General features: G+C 33.3%; 1 protein-coding gene across 4 annotated transcripts; it reads left to right on the forward strand.

Annotated features, from left to right (window-relative positions):
• The first annotated feature begins 909 nt into the window (after positions 1 to 909).
• On the forward strand, positions 910 to 10320 carry LOC108474395 (uncharacterized). 4 transcript variants are annotated; one of them, XM_053025826.1, is made up of 23 exons: positions 910 to 1116; positions 1313 to 1388; positions 1477 to 2109; positions 2800 to 3035; positions 3169 to 3219; positions 3333 to 3458; positions 3819 to 3937; positions 4022 to 4330; positions 4813 to 4900; positions 4991 to 5096; positions 5179 to 5292; positions 5487 to 5650; positions 5770 to 5890; positions 5978 to 6202; positions 6286 to 6476; positions 6679 to 6846; positions 6924 to 7029; positions 7283 to 7420; positions 7648 to 7809; positions 7901 to 8101; positions 8670 to 8864; positions 8962 to 9005; positions 9917 to 10320. In XM_053025826.1, coding segments are annotated over exons 2-23 (3546 nt in total). In that variant the 5' UTR covers positions 910 to 1116; positions 1313 to 1340; the 3' UTR covers positions 9918 to 10320. The 4 variants fall into 4 exon arrangements, with proteins under 4 accessions (XP_052881786.1, XP_052881785.1, XP_017631794.1 ...); XM_053025825.1 differs by having other exon boundaries at positions 911 to 1131; positions 8962 to 9033; XM_017776305.2 differs by having other exon boundaries at positions 911 to 1116; positions 8962 to 9033.
• The last annotated feature ends 3917 nt before the right edge of the window (positions 10321 to 14237 follow it).

The following is a 14237-nucleotide window of genomic DNA, read 5'->3' on the forward strand; positions in this document are numbered from 1 at the left end:
ATATGTATAGTTTCCTTTTCGAGTCTAGTTTCTATAGAAACAAACGGCATCAGTAGTAAAGCCCTGTACACGGAGATATCCAAGTTGTAATGCGCAAATGTCAGTGTAGTCGAACCCTAAAACAGGGGAGACTTTAACTAATAAACTGTACTAATTGGCTTGACCAAAAATTCTAGAAAAAAATTTGTAGATTGATATATGAGTCTAGTTTCAGGAAAAATTTACAAAACTGATTTTCGAGTTTTGAAACTCAAGATATGATTTTTAAGGCGACAGTGACGCAGTAACCCGTGTGTTTGGAAATTTTTAAATGGACTATGGAAATAAGTGAATTAAGGCTGTTAACCCCTCGTGTCCGACCCCGGCGACGGTCTCGGGTACGGGGTGTTACAGCTTTCATTTTTTCTTTATTATTTATTCTCTCCATCTCTTTATTTTATAACAAAAATAATTTTTCCCTATAAAAATATTTTTTCTATAAAAATTCATGTACTTATAAAACTTAGGATTTCTTTCTTTTATTAAAAACTAAAACTAATTCTAAAAATAGAATTAAAAAGATAAAATAATTTTAATTCCTATAAACCCCAACTTTTCTCCTTCATTAGAAAAACTAAATTAAATCTAAAAAGGAAAAACTAAAGGAAATAAAAAAATATTTTTTCGTTAAAAAATTCAAGATTTTACTATAAAATTCAAGTAAAACTTACTAAATTTAGGTAATTAAAATGAACATCAGCAAGTGACCAAAATGAAAATGATTGTTAATAGAAGGGCCTAAAATGTAAATTTTTTTATTTTGGTGCTAACATTGAAAACTTATGAAAGTTAGACCACTAGCTGTTGAATTTACACAACTAAGAAATAAAATAACGGAGTTTGTATTTGCCACGTAAATTCAGCCGTTACGTTTTTCTATTTAAATTCTATGTAAACGAAGTCGTCTACAATTGAACCGGCATAAGGAAACCGTACCTTTAATGGAAAACGAAAAACCCCATAAATTAGATGCCGAGGGAAGCTTTGGATTTCAATCCTCTATTATTTTTCCGATACAGAGCCGAACAATGCTTCTCAAACTCCTTTTTTAGCTTCTAAATCTGGTTTACTGTAAAAGTACTATATTCTAAAGTTGATTTCTTCACTGAACTCTCTCTGTCTTTTTCTTTTAGCTTAAGCTTTCTCTGATATGAAATTCTGAACATATTTTCTTTGTTGTTTCATTTCATACGTCGTTGTTCATAAGTTTTCTTATTTTACTTTTTTAGTTACTGATTTATTCTTACAAGAGATTTTGACAATTTTGGTTCAGGTAGGATTTAAAAGACAGAACCAAGAACATGTTCACTGAAGGACTTGACAGCAATGCCCTCAAATGGGTTCAAGGAGTGAGAGTTTTTTCTTTCTTTCTCTCTTTTTTTTTTTTTCCGAATTCCATTTCATTATTAGGAAATCTCATTTTCTTTTTCGTTTTAGCCGAAGGAAATTCAATCACATTCTAGCTTAAGGCCTCGAGTTGATCAAATTACCAACATCCGTGCTGGAGGCCGGAATTTCGGCTTACCACCGCCGGGTAAATTCAGAAGCGGCCACTTGCTGGAAACGGCAATCCCGGTGACTTCCACCACTTTAACCGGTGACGTTGACTATGACATTTCCCCCGCTTCTGAAAATGACGTGACTAGTGACTCGGAGGAAGATACTGTTTATGGAGGGAGGCATTCTCTTGATTTTTCTCCAGAAGATCAACAAATTACTAATGGAAGTGGAACTGCTCATAGATATGGAAACCAGGCCCAAAGGCAGCCTCTATATGCCACTTCCAGTGATTATATATATTCAGATGTTAGTTCGTCTATGGGGACTATAATGGGAGGGAGAAGAGGGAATCTTGGTGATAGGTTACTGAAGGGGAATGGGAGATTTCCTGTTGGAAGAGATGGTTTTACAGAAGAGGACAAGTCTTCGGATTCGGCTAGTAGTTCTGAGTTTTCGATTGCACAAGTGGGGCGCATTAATGGTAGAATCTCACGGAGTAAAGCATGTGTTTCTGAAGGGTATGCTTCGAGTGTGCCTTCTCGGATCAATGTTGAAAGTGCTGCTGATAAGGTTTATTTTACTAAAACTTTGGTTTGAGTTGTTTTGATTGTTTTCCAGATTGAGAGTTCGAGGCACAATTCTTTATTTTGATGCCATCTCGATATTGTAACATATTAATTTTGGTAGAGGTAATTGGCCGTAATATTTATATTATAGTATCAATCAGGGCTCACGGATTCACTTGAATAAAAGTGCAGGCATAGTAGGAAAGAATATAAAGACTAAGTATGTTAGCTATACATCAGTTCTAGAGTGTGCTAATGTTTGGTGCAAAGGAGAACTGATGCTTATCTTTGGTGGATTAGGGCAGCCTATCATTAGTAGCTATACTTGCTGACTTCAGATGTTTACTACTACTTCCTTAGCTAGTCTTGTTACACTTGTCTGACATCTGATGGAGCATGTACATGTAGAACCTTTGGTTTCATGAATGCCTTTAGCGCAATCCCTCAAGATTACTGGTGGTTTTTATAGGTAAAGGGGAACTCTGAACATCTTGGTTTCAAAAATTTGTAAATTAAGACGAAGTTTGGACATGTACACCTAAATTTAAAAATTCATTTTGAACATTTATGCATACATGCACATAAAGGATATATGCATTTGGCAGTTTGATTATTAATCTCTTCTGTATTATTTGGTCCCTGCTGTGGTTCTTATTGACTATACACTCTCCTCTCACGGAGATGGATTTTGCAGGATTTGAACTCTGGGAAGCTACACCATGAAAAGTTCTCTCATGATGATGTTCCAACTGCACCACCATTTTCTATTTCAGTACAGAAAGTTAAGCAAGACACTGACTGTGTTCCAGCGTGTGAAATACAAAGCACCCGGTCTGCAACTGGTACACATGACCCCAAGGCATTCAAATCCATGTCCAGAGTTAAGAAAGAACATAATAGGAGCAGCAGAAAATCTGATGAGTTTGTAAGGTTTGTGAAATGGTTTTTCTTGTAAAACACTTAATCTGAAAGCACATCAATCTGTTCCCCTACAGCATATATGATAGGTTGCACATTAATATATTATTTATTCTATATGTTCCATGAAGTGGCGCTGGTGCAGAATCTGCCACCGGTCATCAGGCAGTGCTCGCATTCCAACATTTCATGCGAGGTATCTCAGACCAACATGGACTCACTGTTGTTCCCAATGACAACACTTGACCTTTCTTCCTGCAGTTTATTCTGTTCACTAACTGCTCTAAGTGTTTGTCATATCAAAATCAGTGGTCTTGGACCTTGGCAAGCTGTAATTGCCTACGATGCATGTTGCCTTCATGCTTGGGCAAGGGGTTGCATGGAAGCTCCTATGTTTCTGGAAAACGAATGTGCTCTTTTAAGAGATACTTTTGGGTGAGTCTACTCTCTTACTTCATTCTTCTAAACAGTTAAATTGGAGTTAGGCATGTCATGTAGCTTCTTGGTTCACTGTCTCTAACTTCAGGTCTGAACTTTGAATGGTAAAAGTTTTCATAATGTTTAGTAGTCCGATCAAATAAAAATTTACACATGACTACATTTTCCATTAGCCTGTTAATTGATGAAAGTAAACCCAGTTCTCAGAAGGAAATGATCTAAAGAAATTGAATTTGGTTCCTTAACTGATATTGGAATGTTTGGTATTGTTTATGATTTGTAAATGAGTATGCTTTATCACTCTATTCCCATTAATTTTTTCTCTTGCTTCCCTTAAAATTTGCATGTGCTGTGTAGATTACAACAAATTCTTTTGCAATCGGAAGAGGAACGGATGGAAAAACCCACTTTAGATTTTACCAGTGAGGCTGCTGCCCCAAAACCTACGAAAATTGTTGGCAAGATGAAAGTGCAAGGTAATTTTTCTATCTCAGATTTGAAAATTTTGCTTTTTAGAGTCATTTTCTCTTGGTTATCCCTAATAACTCCATTGCTCACAGTGCACAAAGTCAAAACAACTGTGGATCCACCAACTGGCTGTAGTATGACATCTCTTAGTCTCAGTGCTCCAAGAGCTAAGCTGAAGACTATTCAGAATCAATTGTCCAATTTTCAGTCAATACTTTCTTCAAGGTGGCAGGCTCTTAAAAATATTCGAGTTGCTCCTCATTTACCAAATAGTTCTTTCTCACATAAAAGTTTAGCATATATGCATGCTGGAACTCGGTATGTAAAACAAGCAACTGGGCTGCTGAAAGTTGGCGTGAGAAGTTCACACAAGAATTCATCCTCATATGAAGTTATACAAGGTATTGTCTTTTGAAATCCCTTGTTTTCTCATTACTGGTTACACAAAATAGGATCCTGATTAAATGGATTTATTCATATTATCTGTTGACTCAGACTTAGATGTACTCGTACTCACTATGCTAAAGCCAATAGATGCCCACATCATTTACAGCAATCACAAAACATGCTAACTCCTTAATATTCAACTGCACATGGTATTTTTTTTTCTGAAAGATATGGTTTTTCATTTGAATTGTATATTGCTTTAAGGACTTCTGTATTTACTTGTTTGTAACTCAAAAATTTTGATTGTACTTATCCATAGTATTGCTTTAAGGACTTCTGTATTTACTTGTTTGTAACTAAAACATTTTGATTGAACTTATCTATAGTATTGCTTGGATAGTTGTTTCTTCCAATTTATCTTCTTTTTTAATTATGAATTAGCCAACTTACTCTTTAACTTTCCAACATGATTTCCTCTGTCCATACATGTCATTAGAAACATATGTGTGCATGCTGAGACTGAAAAGCTCAGCTGAAGAAAACAACATAAGAATCCAACCGGGATCTGGTGAAACACACATCTTGTATGTAACTGTTCCCCACCTATCTTGCTTTCATCTCTAAATTTCTCTTAAGACTGTTACTGACAAGACAGGAACTGATACATTTTGCAGCTTTCCAGATAGTTTGGCAGATGATCTAATTGTCGAAGTTCAGGACTCCAAGGGGAAGCATTTGGGTCACATCCTTGTGCAAGTGGCTACTATTGTTGAAGACGCAGTATTGTTCGAAAATACTATTAGTTCTACTTAATTTGTAATTTTAGTTGATTTAATAATGCTCATGCAAAAGTTGAATGCAGACTGACAAGTTGCAGTGGTGGTCTATTTACCGTGAGCCAGAGCATGAACCTGTAGGCAAGCTTCAACTCTGTATAAACTACTTAACAAGTTCAGATGATAATAGTCATCACAAGGTGAACTAGTTGTGATTAGCTTAAAATTTTAAATCATAATTCTGTAGCTCATATTTTGGAGAATGAAGGTTCAGTCCATTTGTTTTGCTTTCAATTTGGTATTATCGTCTTTCATTTTTTTTGTTTAATATAAAAAAAATTGGATTAATTCTGAAATAGTTTTGTGATATTAATTGCATTCTTTCTTTTTCTAGTGTGGTTCTGTTGCTGAAACAGTTGCTTATGACCTTGTCTTGGAAGTTGCGATGAAGGTTCAACAATTCCAGCAGAGGAACTTACAGTTATATGGGTCATGGAAATGGCTATTAACAGAGTTTGCCTCGTATTACGGAGTTTCTGATGTCTACACCAAGCTAAGGTAATTGAAATTTGTTTTTTTTTTTCTTTACCTTTTTTGTTGAGAGTTGCAATTCATATTTTAGAAAGTTACTGTTTTGGTCAATGTTTTTAGGTTTGGCATCTGTACATTTTTTACAGGTATCTTTCCTATGTAATGGATGTGGCCACACCTACTGCTGATTGCCTTGGTTTGGTGCATGAATTGTTAATGCCTGTTGCTATGAAAGGCCACAACAAAAGAGCATTGAGCCATCAAGAGGTACTATGTGTTCCACTTTTTGTTTATAATTTCTAATAGTTTTTTCCTTTGTTTAATAAAACAGATGATTGTTTGCTGCTTCACCAGAACCGAATTTTGGGAGAAACCAAAGATCAAATCAAGCAGATTCTTTCTCTGGTTTTCGAGAACTACAAATCACTTGACGAATCATCATTCTCAGGCATTATGGATGTGTTCGAGCCTGCAACAGGACTTGTAGCACCCGCACTGGAACCTGCAATTAATCTTTATATGCTTCTACATGACGTATTGTCTCCAGAAGCACAAACAAATCTGTGTCATTATTTCCAGGTTTGAGAATTTAATTTCTCTAATGATATACCTATCTTTCTACATGCCTTGCCTCTACTTTCTAAATATCCATATTTACACAGGCTGCTGCAAGGAAAAGATCTAGAAGGCACTTGGCTGAGACTGATGAATTTGTTACCACCAACAATGAGCCCAATTTTATGGAAACTGTTGCAATGTCTATTGCTTATCAGAAGATGACATGTCTTTGCAGGAACATTAAGAATGAGATATTAACAGATATTAAGATTCACAATCAACATATACTTCCCACGTATGTTCTTCCTTTTGTTGTTTGATTTGTTTTTGCTTGCTCACAAAGTAAATTTTCATTCATATATGCAGTTAGCAGTAATGTTTTGTATCAAAATTGTTGATACACTTTTAAGTTTTCAGCAAATCATCATGCATGTATAAACATTTCATAGGCCCATATATGCAGTTGCATCATTTAATTGTCTTCCTTCTTTGTGCAGTTTTATAGACTTACCAAATCTGTCAGCATCTATATACAGCACCGAACTTTGCAACAGATTACGTGCATTCCTTCTTGCATGCCCACCACCTGGCCCTTCACCACCTATGGTAGAACTTGTTATCGAAACTGCTGATTTCCACCGAGATCTTGCCAGCTGGAACATAAGGTAACTTTTTGGTAACAACCATTCTTTTGAGTAATTTCTCTTTGCACTATCATGAACTTTATTTATTTTTCTTCTAGTCATGTGAAAGGTGGAGTTGATGCAAAGGAGTTGTTCCACTTGTACATCATGATATGGATTCAAGATAAGCAGCAGTCTCTACTTGAGTCATGTAAATTAGAAACGGTACATTCTTTAAACTAGATTTCCTGCTTTGTAACTCATTAATAATATGGGCCCTAATTGATTTTAGTCAGGAAGAGCATATCATCGTCACCTTCTCTAAGCATGTAATGATTCTCTTTATTCTTTTTATATGATTAAAATTGAAGTCTGCAAAATGAAGACAGTCCTAAAGTATTTTATTCTAGAAGAATCTTGTAGATTTTATCAAACTGGTCTCCACAGAATTGTTTTTTCATTGTCTGAATACTTGCAGGTTAAGTGGTCAGGAGTTAGAACACAACATTCTACAACTCCTTTTATTGATGAAATGTATGAACGACTCAAGGAGACATTGAGTGACTATGAAGTCATCATCTGCCGGTGGCCTGAGTATATTTTTGTGCTGGAAAATGTACATTATCTACTCATTATATTTCACCTTATAGGTTAACATGCATCAAATATTACAATGCTTCTCCTCCAAATACTAGCTTGTTTTTTTTATTTTTTATTTTTTTTTTGGGGGGGGGGAGGAAGAGATTTGGAGTTTGCTCAAGTGATCTATTAATCCATGTCATGAATTGTTTAAACAGTTTTTGTTTAACAAGTAATACACTTTGGGCTATGTTTCTATACCAGGCTATTTCAGATGTTGAGAAAGCTATAGTGGAGGCTCTCAATAAGCAGTATGTAGATGTAGTATCTCCTTTGAAGGAAATTTTGACACCAAAGAAATTCGGCCTTAAGTACATGCAGAAACTTACTAAACGATCTGTATGCTCCTATACTGTTCCTGATGAGGTAAGCCATAGAATTTTAGCTAACAAGCATCTCTCTTGGATTTGCATACTCTATGGAGTCTTTTGATTAAAAGCTTGATTGCTACATTCAGCTGGGTATGCTGTTGAATTCTATGAAGAGGATGCTCGATGTCCTACGTCCCAAGATAGAGACCCAGTTCAAGTCATGGGGTTCTTGCATCCCTGAAGGTGGAAATACGGCTCCTGGAGAGCATCTTAGTGAGGTGACAGTGATGTTGAGAACCAAGTTTAGAGGATACCTGCAGGCTGTCGTTGAAAAACTTGCCAAGAATGTGAGTGTCATTTTCACAAAGTGGCCAAGAATTAGTGTCATACATGTCTAAATGCTGAAATGAATTGTTATATAAGCAAAAATCTTAGACTTCAACAAGAAATAACATCGATGGATAAATTTATTTGTGGGTGTCTATATTATCAGACTCAGGTTGTCTATCAAATTAAGTTTTGATGCATCAGCAACATCAATGGCTGCTTTTATTTTCCAAAGCAGCAATCACTGTTCCTTTCGGAATTTAATTTCCCCTGAAGGGAAAATAGATGAGGATATAGTTCCCCACCCCCCCAACCTTTCGTTCACACACAGACATATCTTTCATTCTATGCAGACTGTATGCATCTGTGTATATTATATGTTCTCAAAGTTTCAATTTCAATCCGAACATGTGTTGATCTATCATTTTATTTGAAGATTGTATCAGTCAGTCAAATTTTATCATTATAGAAGCAATACAGTCAATAGTATATACTCGATGTTTCTCATTCAATCATTATGAACTTCTTTGAGAAATATTTTGGTTATGCTGTGAAATTAATTTTCTTTTATTTCCTTCTTTTCTCCAGACCAAATTACAGAACTCGAAAAAATTGAAAAAGATTCTCCAAGATTCTAAAGAAACTATGGGAGAGTCTGATATTCGAGGCAGAATGCAGATGTTAAAAGAACTGCTGAGAAGTACAATAAATCACCTTCATACAGTTTTTGAGACTCAAGTTTTCATTGCAATCTGCCGATGGTACTGGGATCGGATGGCACAAGTAAGTTATAGGTGAATGATGCTGTAAATTGTTTGAAATTTTCAATTCAAGCAAATATTTTGCACAAATTACATGATTTTTTTTTTTGCCATTGCAGGATGTTCTTGGCTTCTTGGAAAACCGGAAAGAAAATAGATCATGGTACAAAGTTTCCCAAATTGCTGTATCCGTAAGTAAAGGCCTAACATTCCTTGTTGAAAATAAGATCCTGAATTAGTTACTATAATGTTTAACCAATGGGACACTTACTGAGCTTTGCATCTCTTAGATGAACATGATTACAAATATTTGCATCATCTTAGTGAACAACAAACAGATCATACACAAACAGATTAAAAATAAACATGATTCAAATGATATAATAAATTTAGGAGTATTATTACTTTACTATTGTCGAACACTAATGATGTTTAAACGAGCTTTAAATGATCGATTAATCTTGTAAATAAGCTTATACATGAGCATCGGCAAACTAAGAAGACTAATGTTTGAGATCATCTTGTTCAGGAAAACGAGTCCTAAAATTTTATCTCTAATCATTTGTGTAGCTTAATAAATGATTAACTGAATTAGTTTTGAAGAGCCAAAATGAAAGGGGAAGACTTTTTTCGTTTCAGTTAGAGAAGTAAGAAGTGACGAATTACGTTTACGGTCTGATTAGTCGGTTCTCGGTTAGGTTAGTTTGTTTTCTGATATTTGTGATCTTACCCATAAAGCATGAAACTTTTTTTGGGAACATGCTACTGCTGTTCTTTTATAAGCCATCATTAGTGTTAAAACATTGGATTGATGAGACAATATAGATGGGTTGAAATCATAATATCAGAATGAAAATTCTAAAGGATTAGGTAAGAAGCTATATTGTTTACTTCAAAAGGCTGATGCAAGGTTTTTCAAAACACGGCATCATAAAGGTATTTTGACTCGGATTATTGGGATATTAAAATGTTTGATGTTGGTTATTTCGTTTCTTGATTTTACCAGTGACATCCTCAAGACAGCTTCTTCAGTTTAGCCTGTTTTTAACATTGTACCCTGTTGTTAATTCGCAGATTCTGGATGATACTTTCACATCACAGATGCAACAGCTCGTCGGCAATGCACTCCCAGCAAAAGACCTTGAGCCACCAAGGTCTATCTTGGAAGTGCGGTCAATGCTTGGTAAGGATGCTTACAACTAGACCATTATTTGTGCAGATTACAATGAGGTACTGGCACACACACACATTAGAACAAATAAAAACCTTAGCTAAGGTTGAAAAAAAATGGAAGATGAAAGTTGCCACCAACATAAGATCATCTCAATGACCTTCTAACCCAATAAAAAAGAAGAAAAAAAAAATGAAAAGAAAAGAGATGACTGAATTTGCTCTATATGTATATGATAATTCCTTTGGGGCTATTAGCTCTTACAGTTTTGAATATTTATATATAATTGAAATTCTTTGCCCGCAAATTTTTTTTCCTATATGTATGCATGTGTCTACTCTTGAATCTTTTCTTTTCTTTCCTCGCCCCTCTGCATTTTCTCTTGCTCAACATGTTTACAGACTTTCCTTTGTAATCCTAACTTTTCATTTTTTTCTATATTGCCCGCGTGTGACATTTGTATCCGAAATACTTTCGGATATGGGTGTAGGTGTATAATGACTTAAAAACATGGCATATATCCATGTCGGACACTTATGGCTTACGGCTATGCGCTTCTCCCATAACAAAGGAATAAAGTGAAAGAGATGCGTTTTAAAAATCTTATAAACTTTATGTGGTACCATATGAATAGACTTAAGGCTTGTAATTCTGAATCTTTGAAAGGGTGGAAATCGGTTGGTTTGCACCACTGATGAATTATGAGTAAAAACACTCGTACATATAAATTTGGCAAATTATTTACTCTCCAGTTTTTAGCTTTCTCGAACCTGTTAAATGTTTTTGGCCCAGGAAACATGTTAAAACTGTTATTCGTATGAAACCTTGAATCTGATAATAAAGAGAACGATTCAAATCTTAGTAGAATATCATTATAATCTTACAAGAAAATCTCATTTTAAATGTAGGATTAATTCCTACGTGGTAATTACCATTGCCATTTGGCGAGAGGTTGTCACATGTTATCGCTAAATTGATTATCAATTTAACATTAGTACAAATTAACATTGGTAGAATATTAGTTCAAGTATCAACTAAATTAAAAAAAAAATTGGGTATTAACTAAATACTTTAAGACAAGATATTAACTAAATACTTTAAGACAAGATAGGGGCAAATTACATATTAATTCAAAATTTTAAACACCAAAATGGAAAAAAGAACGTATAGTTGGGGGCAAAAGGGAATTATTATTTTTCATGCCACACTCTTTCTTACCAAATTTTAGTTATATTTTCTGCATTGTGATCATGTTATTTGATCTAAGGTTCTTAGAACTTGATCGGTGGTTAAACTAGTTAGGCTATTGGTTTGTAGTTTACTCTGCCCGATCGGTTTAATCAAATAAATTAATAAAAATTTTGTAAAAATAAAAAAATATTAAAAAATATAGAAAGTTGATTCAATTGCCTGTTAAACCATATTTTTTTAGCATGATTTATCTAGTTAATATCGGTTTACAGGTCAATCTATTCAATCCCTCTCTAAATTAGTACTTCGATTGGTTTTCAATTTAACTGCCTAATCCAATCGATTATGAAAATAATGATGTGGTGATGTGATCTTATCATACTTAGTATAGTCAAAATTTACTATAAATTTATATATTTTTTGAATTTGTTTTACTTTTTATTATAATTATCTTTAAAATAATAATATATATAAATCATGAGTTTAAAGAAACTTTTGAATTTATGAAAATGCTTTTTGTCATTTATTATATTATTAAATTGGTATTATATAAAAATTATGTATTTTTAAATAATAGAGTTGTTATAAGTTAAATTTAATGTATAAGAATAACTAATATTAATTAACTATTAGTAATAGATAAAATCATAATACTAATTTTTATTAGTTTGAACTACATAATTGAGTATATCGTTATTATTTATAAAAACATTATTTTAAATTAATTATCATTTAATTAACCTTAAAGTTATAAACAAATTAAAATTAAGATTTACCATTATAACTAGTCTTTTACACTAAAATATTTTTAAACAAATAGCATCTAAATAATATAAAAAATATTATTGGCATTATTGGCAAGTAAGTTTGAAGTAAAAATATATTATTAGCTTTAGAAGTTGGTCTAAAAATAATGGAGTATTAAAGTATTAGTTTTTCGAGAGGAAATTTTAACTCATTCAAATGACAATTTCACATAAGAGATGAAAGATCATTTTCATAGATGGTGAGGCAAATTTATGATATTATTCCAACACACGTCTATTTATTTATTATACATATTATATTAAATTTATTTTGAATTCATCCTTATTCACTTTCTCCTCTTGTTCTATTGTCCAATATGAAAGTTTTACTTTCTAATATCACGTTTTTTATTAATTTTAATTTTATTTTATGCTATTTTTAATTATTATTACAATTATAATTTTGTAAAATTCTCCAATTTGCATCAATAAATTCTTACTGTTTACTATTATAATTTTATAATTTTTGGGTAATTTGCAACTCCAAATTAATTAATTACATCCGAAATTTAATTGTTAAACTAAGCTTTATTTGATAACATGTTTTGATATAACAAATCAAAGTGTTTTTGAGTAAAAGTTAAAGTTGAACAAAATTGGGCAAAATTGATAAAATCAAGTTAAAATGATTTCAATTGAGTTAAACATTTTCAATCATGTTAAATTATTTTTAAACAAGTCAATATTGCTCTAGGCCAAAAAGTTTCGATAATTTTCAAGATATCGGTACTCATTCTAAAATTGATACCAAATTGACATTTTGTTTTCAATTTTCAAAAAAAAAGGTATTAATACTTTTACAATAAGTATCGATACCTTTTACCAGGTATCAATAATTTGTCTTTGATATTGTTGTAAACTAAATTTAACGGTCACTGAATCAAACATTAAATACTAATAGTATCGATACTCGTAGAAAAAGTATCAATACCTTTTGTTGCAGGTGAATTTAATGACCTGGTATTTTCATCCCCAACAACTTTATTCATGTTTGCGACAACCCCAATGGTTGGAAATGTATTAGAGGGTATAAATACCATCTTCCAAAGGTCCTACAACAGGAAGAGAGATTAGCAAGCTTAAAGATCAATCAATACAACCTAAATGCTTAACTCTTTAATACTTTTCTTATACACACTTGAGAATTTTCATTGTTACTCTTTAGCTCAAGTGTTCTTCATTGTAATTGTACTTAATTGGCAAACATTTTGATCTTGTAAGGGTTATTTCTTGTTTGCTTCTTTGTTATACTCTTTGAGAGGGTTGAGTCTTAAGGTTTGGGTAGAAACCTTAAGGTAGTTGAAATTTTAAGATTTTAGGTAGAAATATTAAGAGAGTTGTAAGGTTAAACATTGTCCTTCAAGGTCGATCAAATTAGTGAATTTCATAAAATCCTTAGTTATGGAAAGCTAAGGTAGTGGAATAGGAAATTGGGGCTAAACCACTATAAATCATTGTGTTCATTGTTTCTTATTCATTTGTTACTTCCACAATTTTTTTAAGAAACCAATTCACCCCTCCCGTCTTGGTAATTTTGATTTGATCTTTCAAGCTAACAATTGGGTTCAGAGCTAGTCTCTAAAGACTGTTTAACAACCAAGAGAAGATCATCGAACAAGCTCAAATGATAATCAACATGACATCTACTTCCGGGTTAATTTTCTTTAGTGAGTCTCAATCTATCTCCAAATCTCCTTATTTCAATGGTGCTCACTATTCCTAGTAGAAGACAAAGATGATGTTGTTCATCCAAGTAAATAATCTTGTCGTAAGGGACATTATTATGGATGGTCCTTCAATTCCATCCAAACAAAAAGAAGAGCTTTTAGTTCCAAAAAGAAAGAAGGAATGGAATGAGAAAGATAGGAGAAACATTCAACTCAATGCCAAGGCAATGCACATTCTATTTTGTGCACTTGGTCTGGGTGAGTATAGTAGAGTTTTGTCTTGTTCAAATGCCAATGAGATTTAGGACAAGCTTGAAGTCGCCCATGAAGGCACTAGCCAAGTGAATAAGTTTAAACTTTAAATCCTTACTCTCAACTATGAAACTTTCAAGATGAAGCTCGAAGAGGATATCAAGAAGATGTCCTATCAGTTTACAATTATCATAAATAGATTGAAATCTTATGGGAAGACTTATCCAAATGAAGAGGTGGCAAGGAAGATGCTTCAAAGTTTACCTACATCATGGGAAGCCAAGGTGATTGCAATTGGATAAGCCAAG

Source organism: Gossypium arboreum, chromosome 3 (assembly GCF_025698485.1).
Source record: "Gossypium arboreum isolate Shixiya-1 chromosome 3, ASM2569848v2, whole genome shotgun sequence".
NCBI classification, from domain to species: Eukaryota; Viridiplantae; Streptophyta; class Magnoliopsida; order Malvales; family Malvaceae; genus Gossypium; species Gossypium arboreum.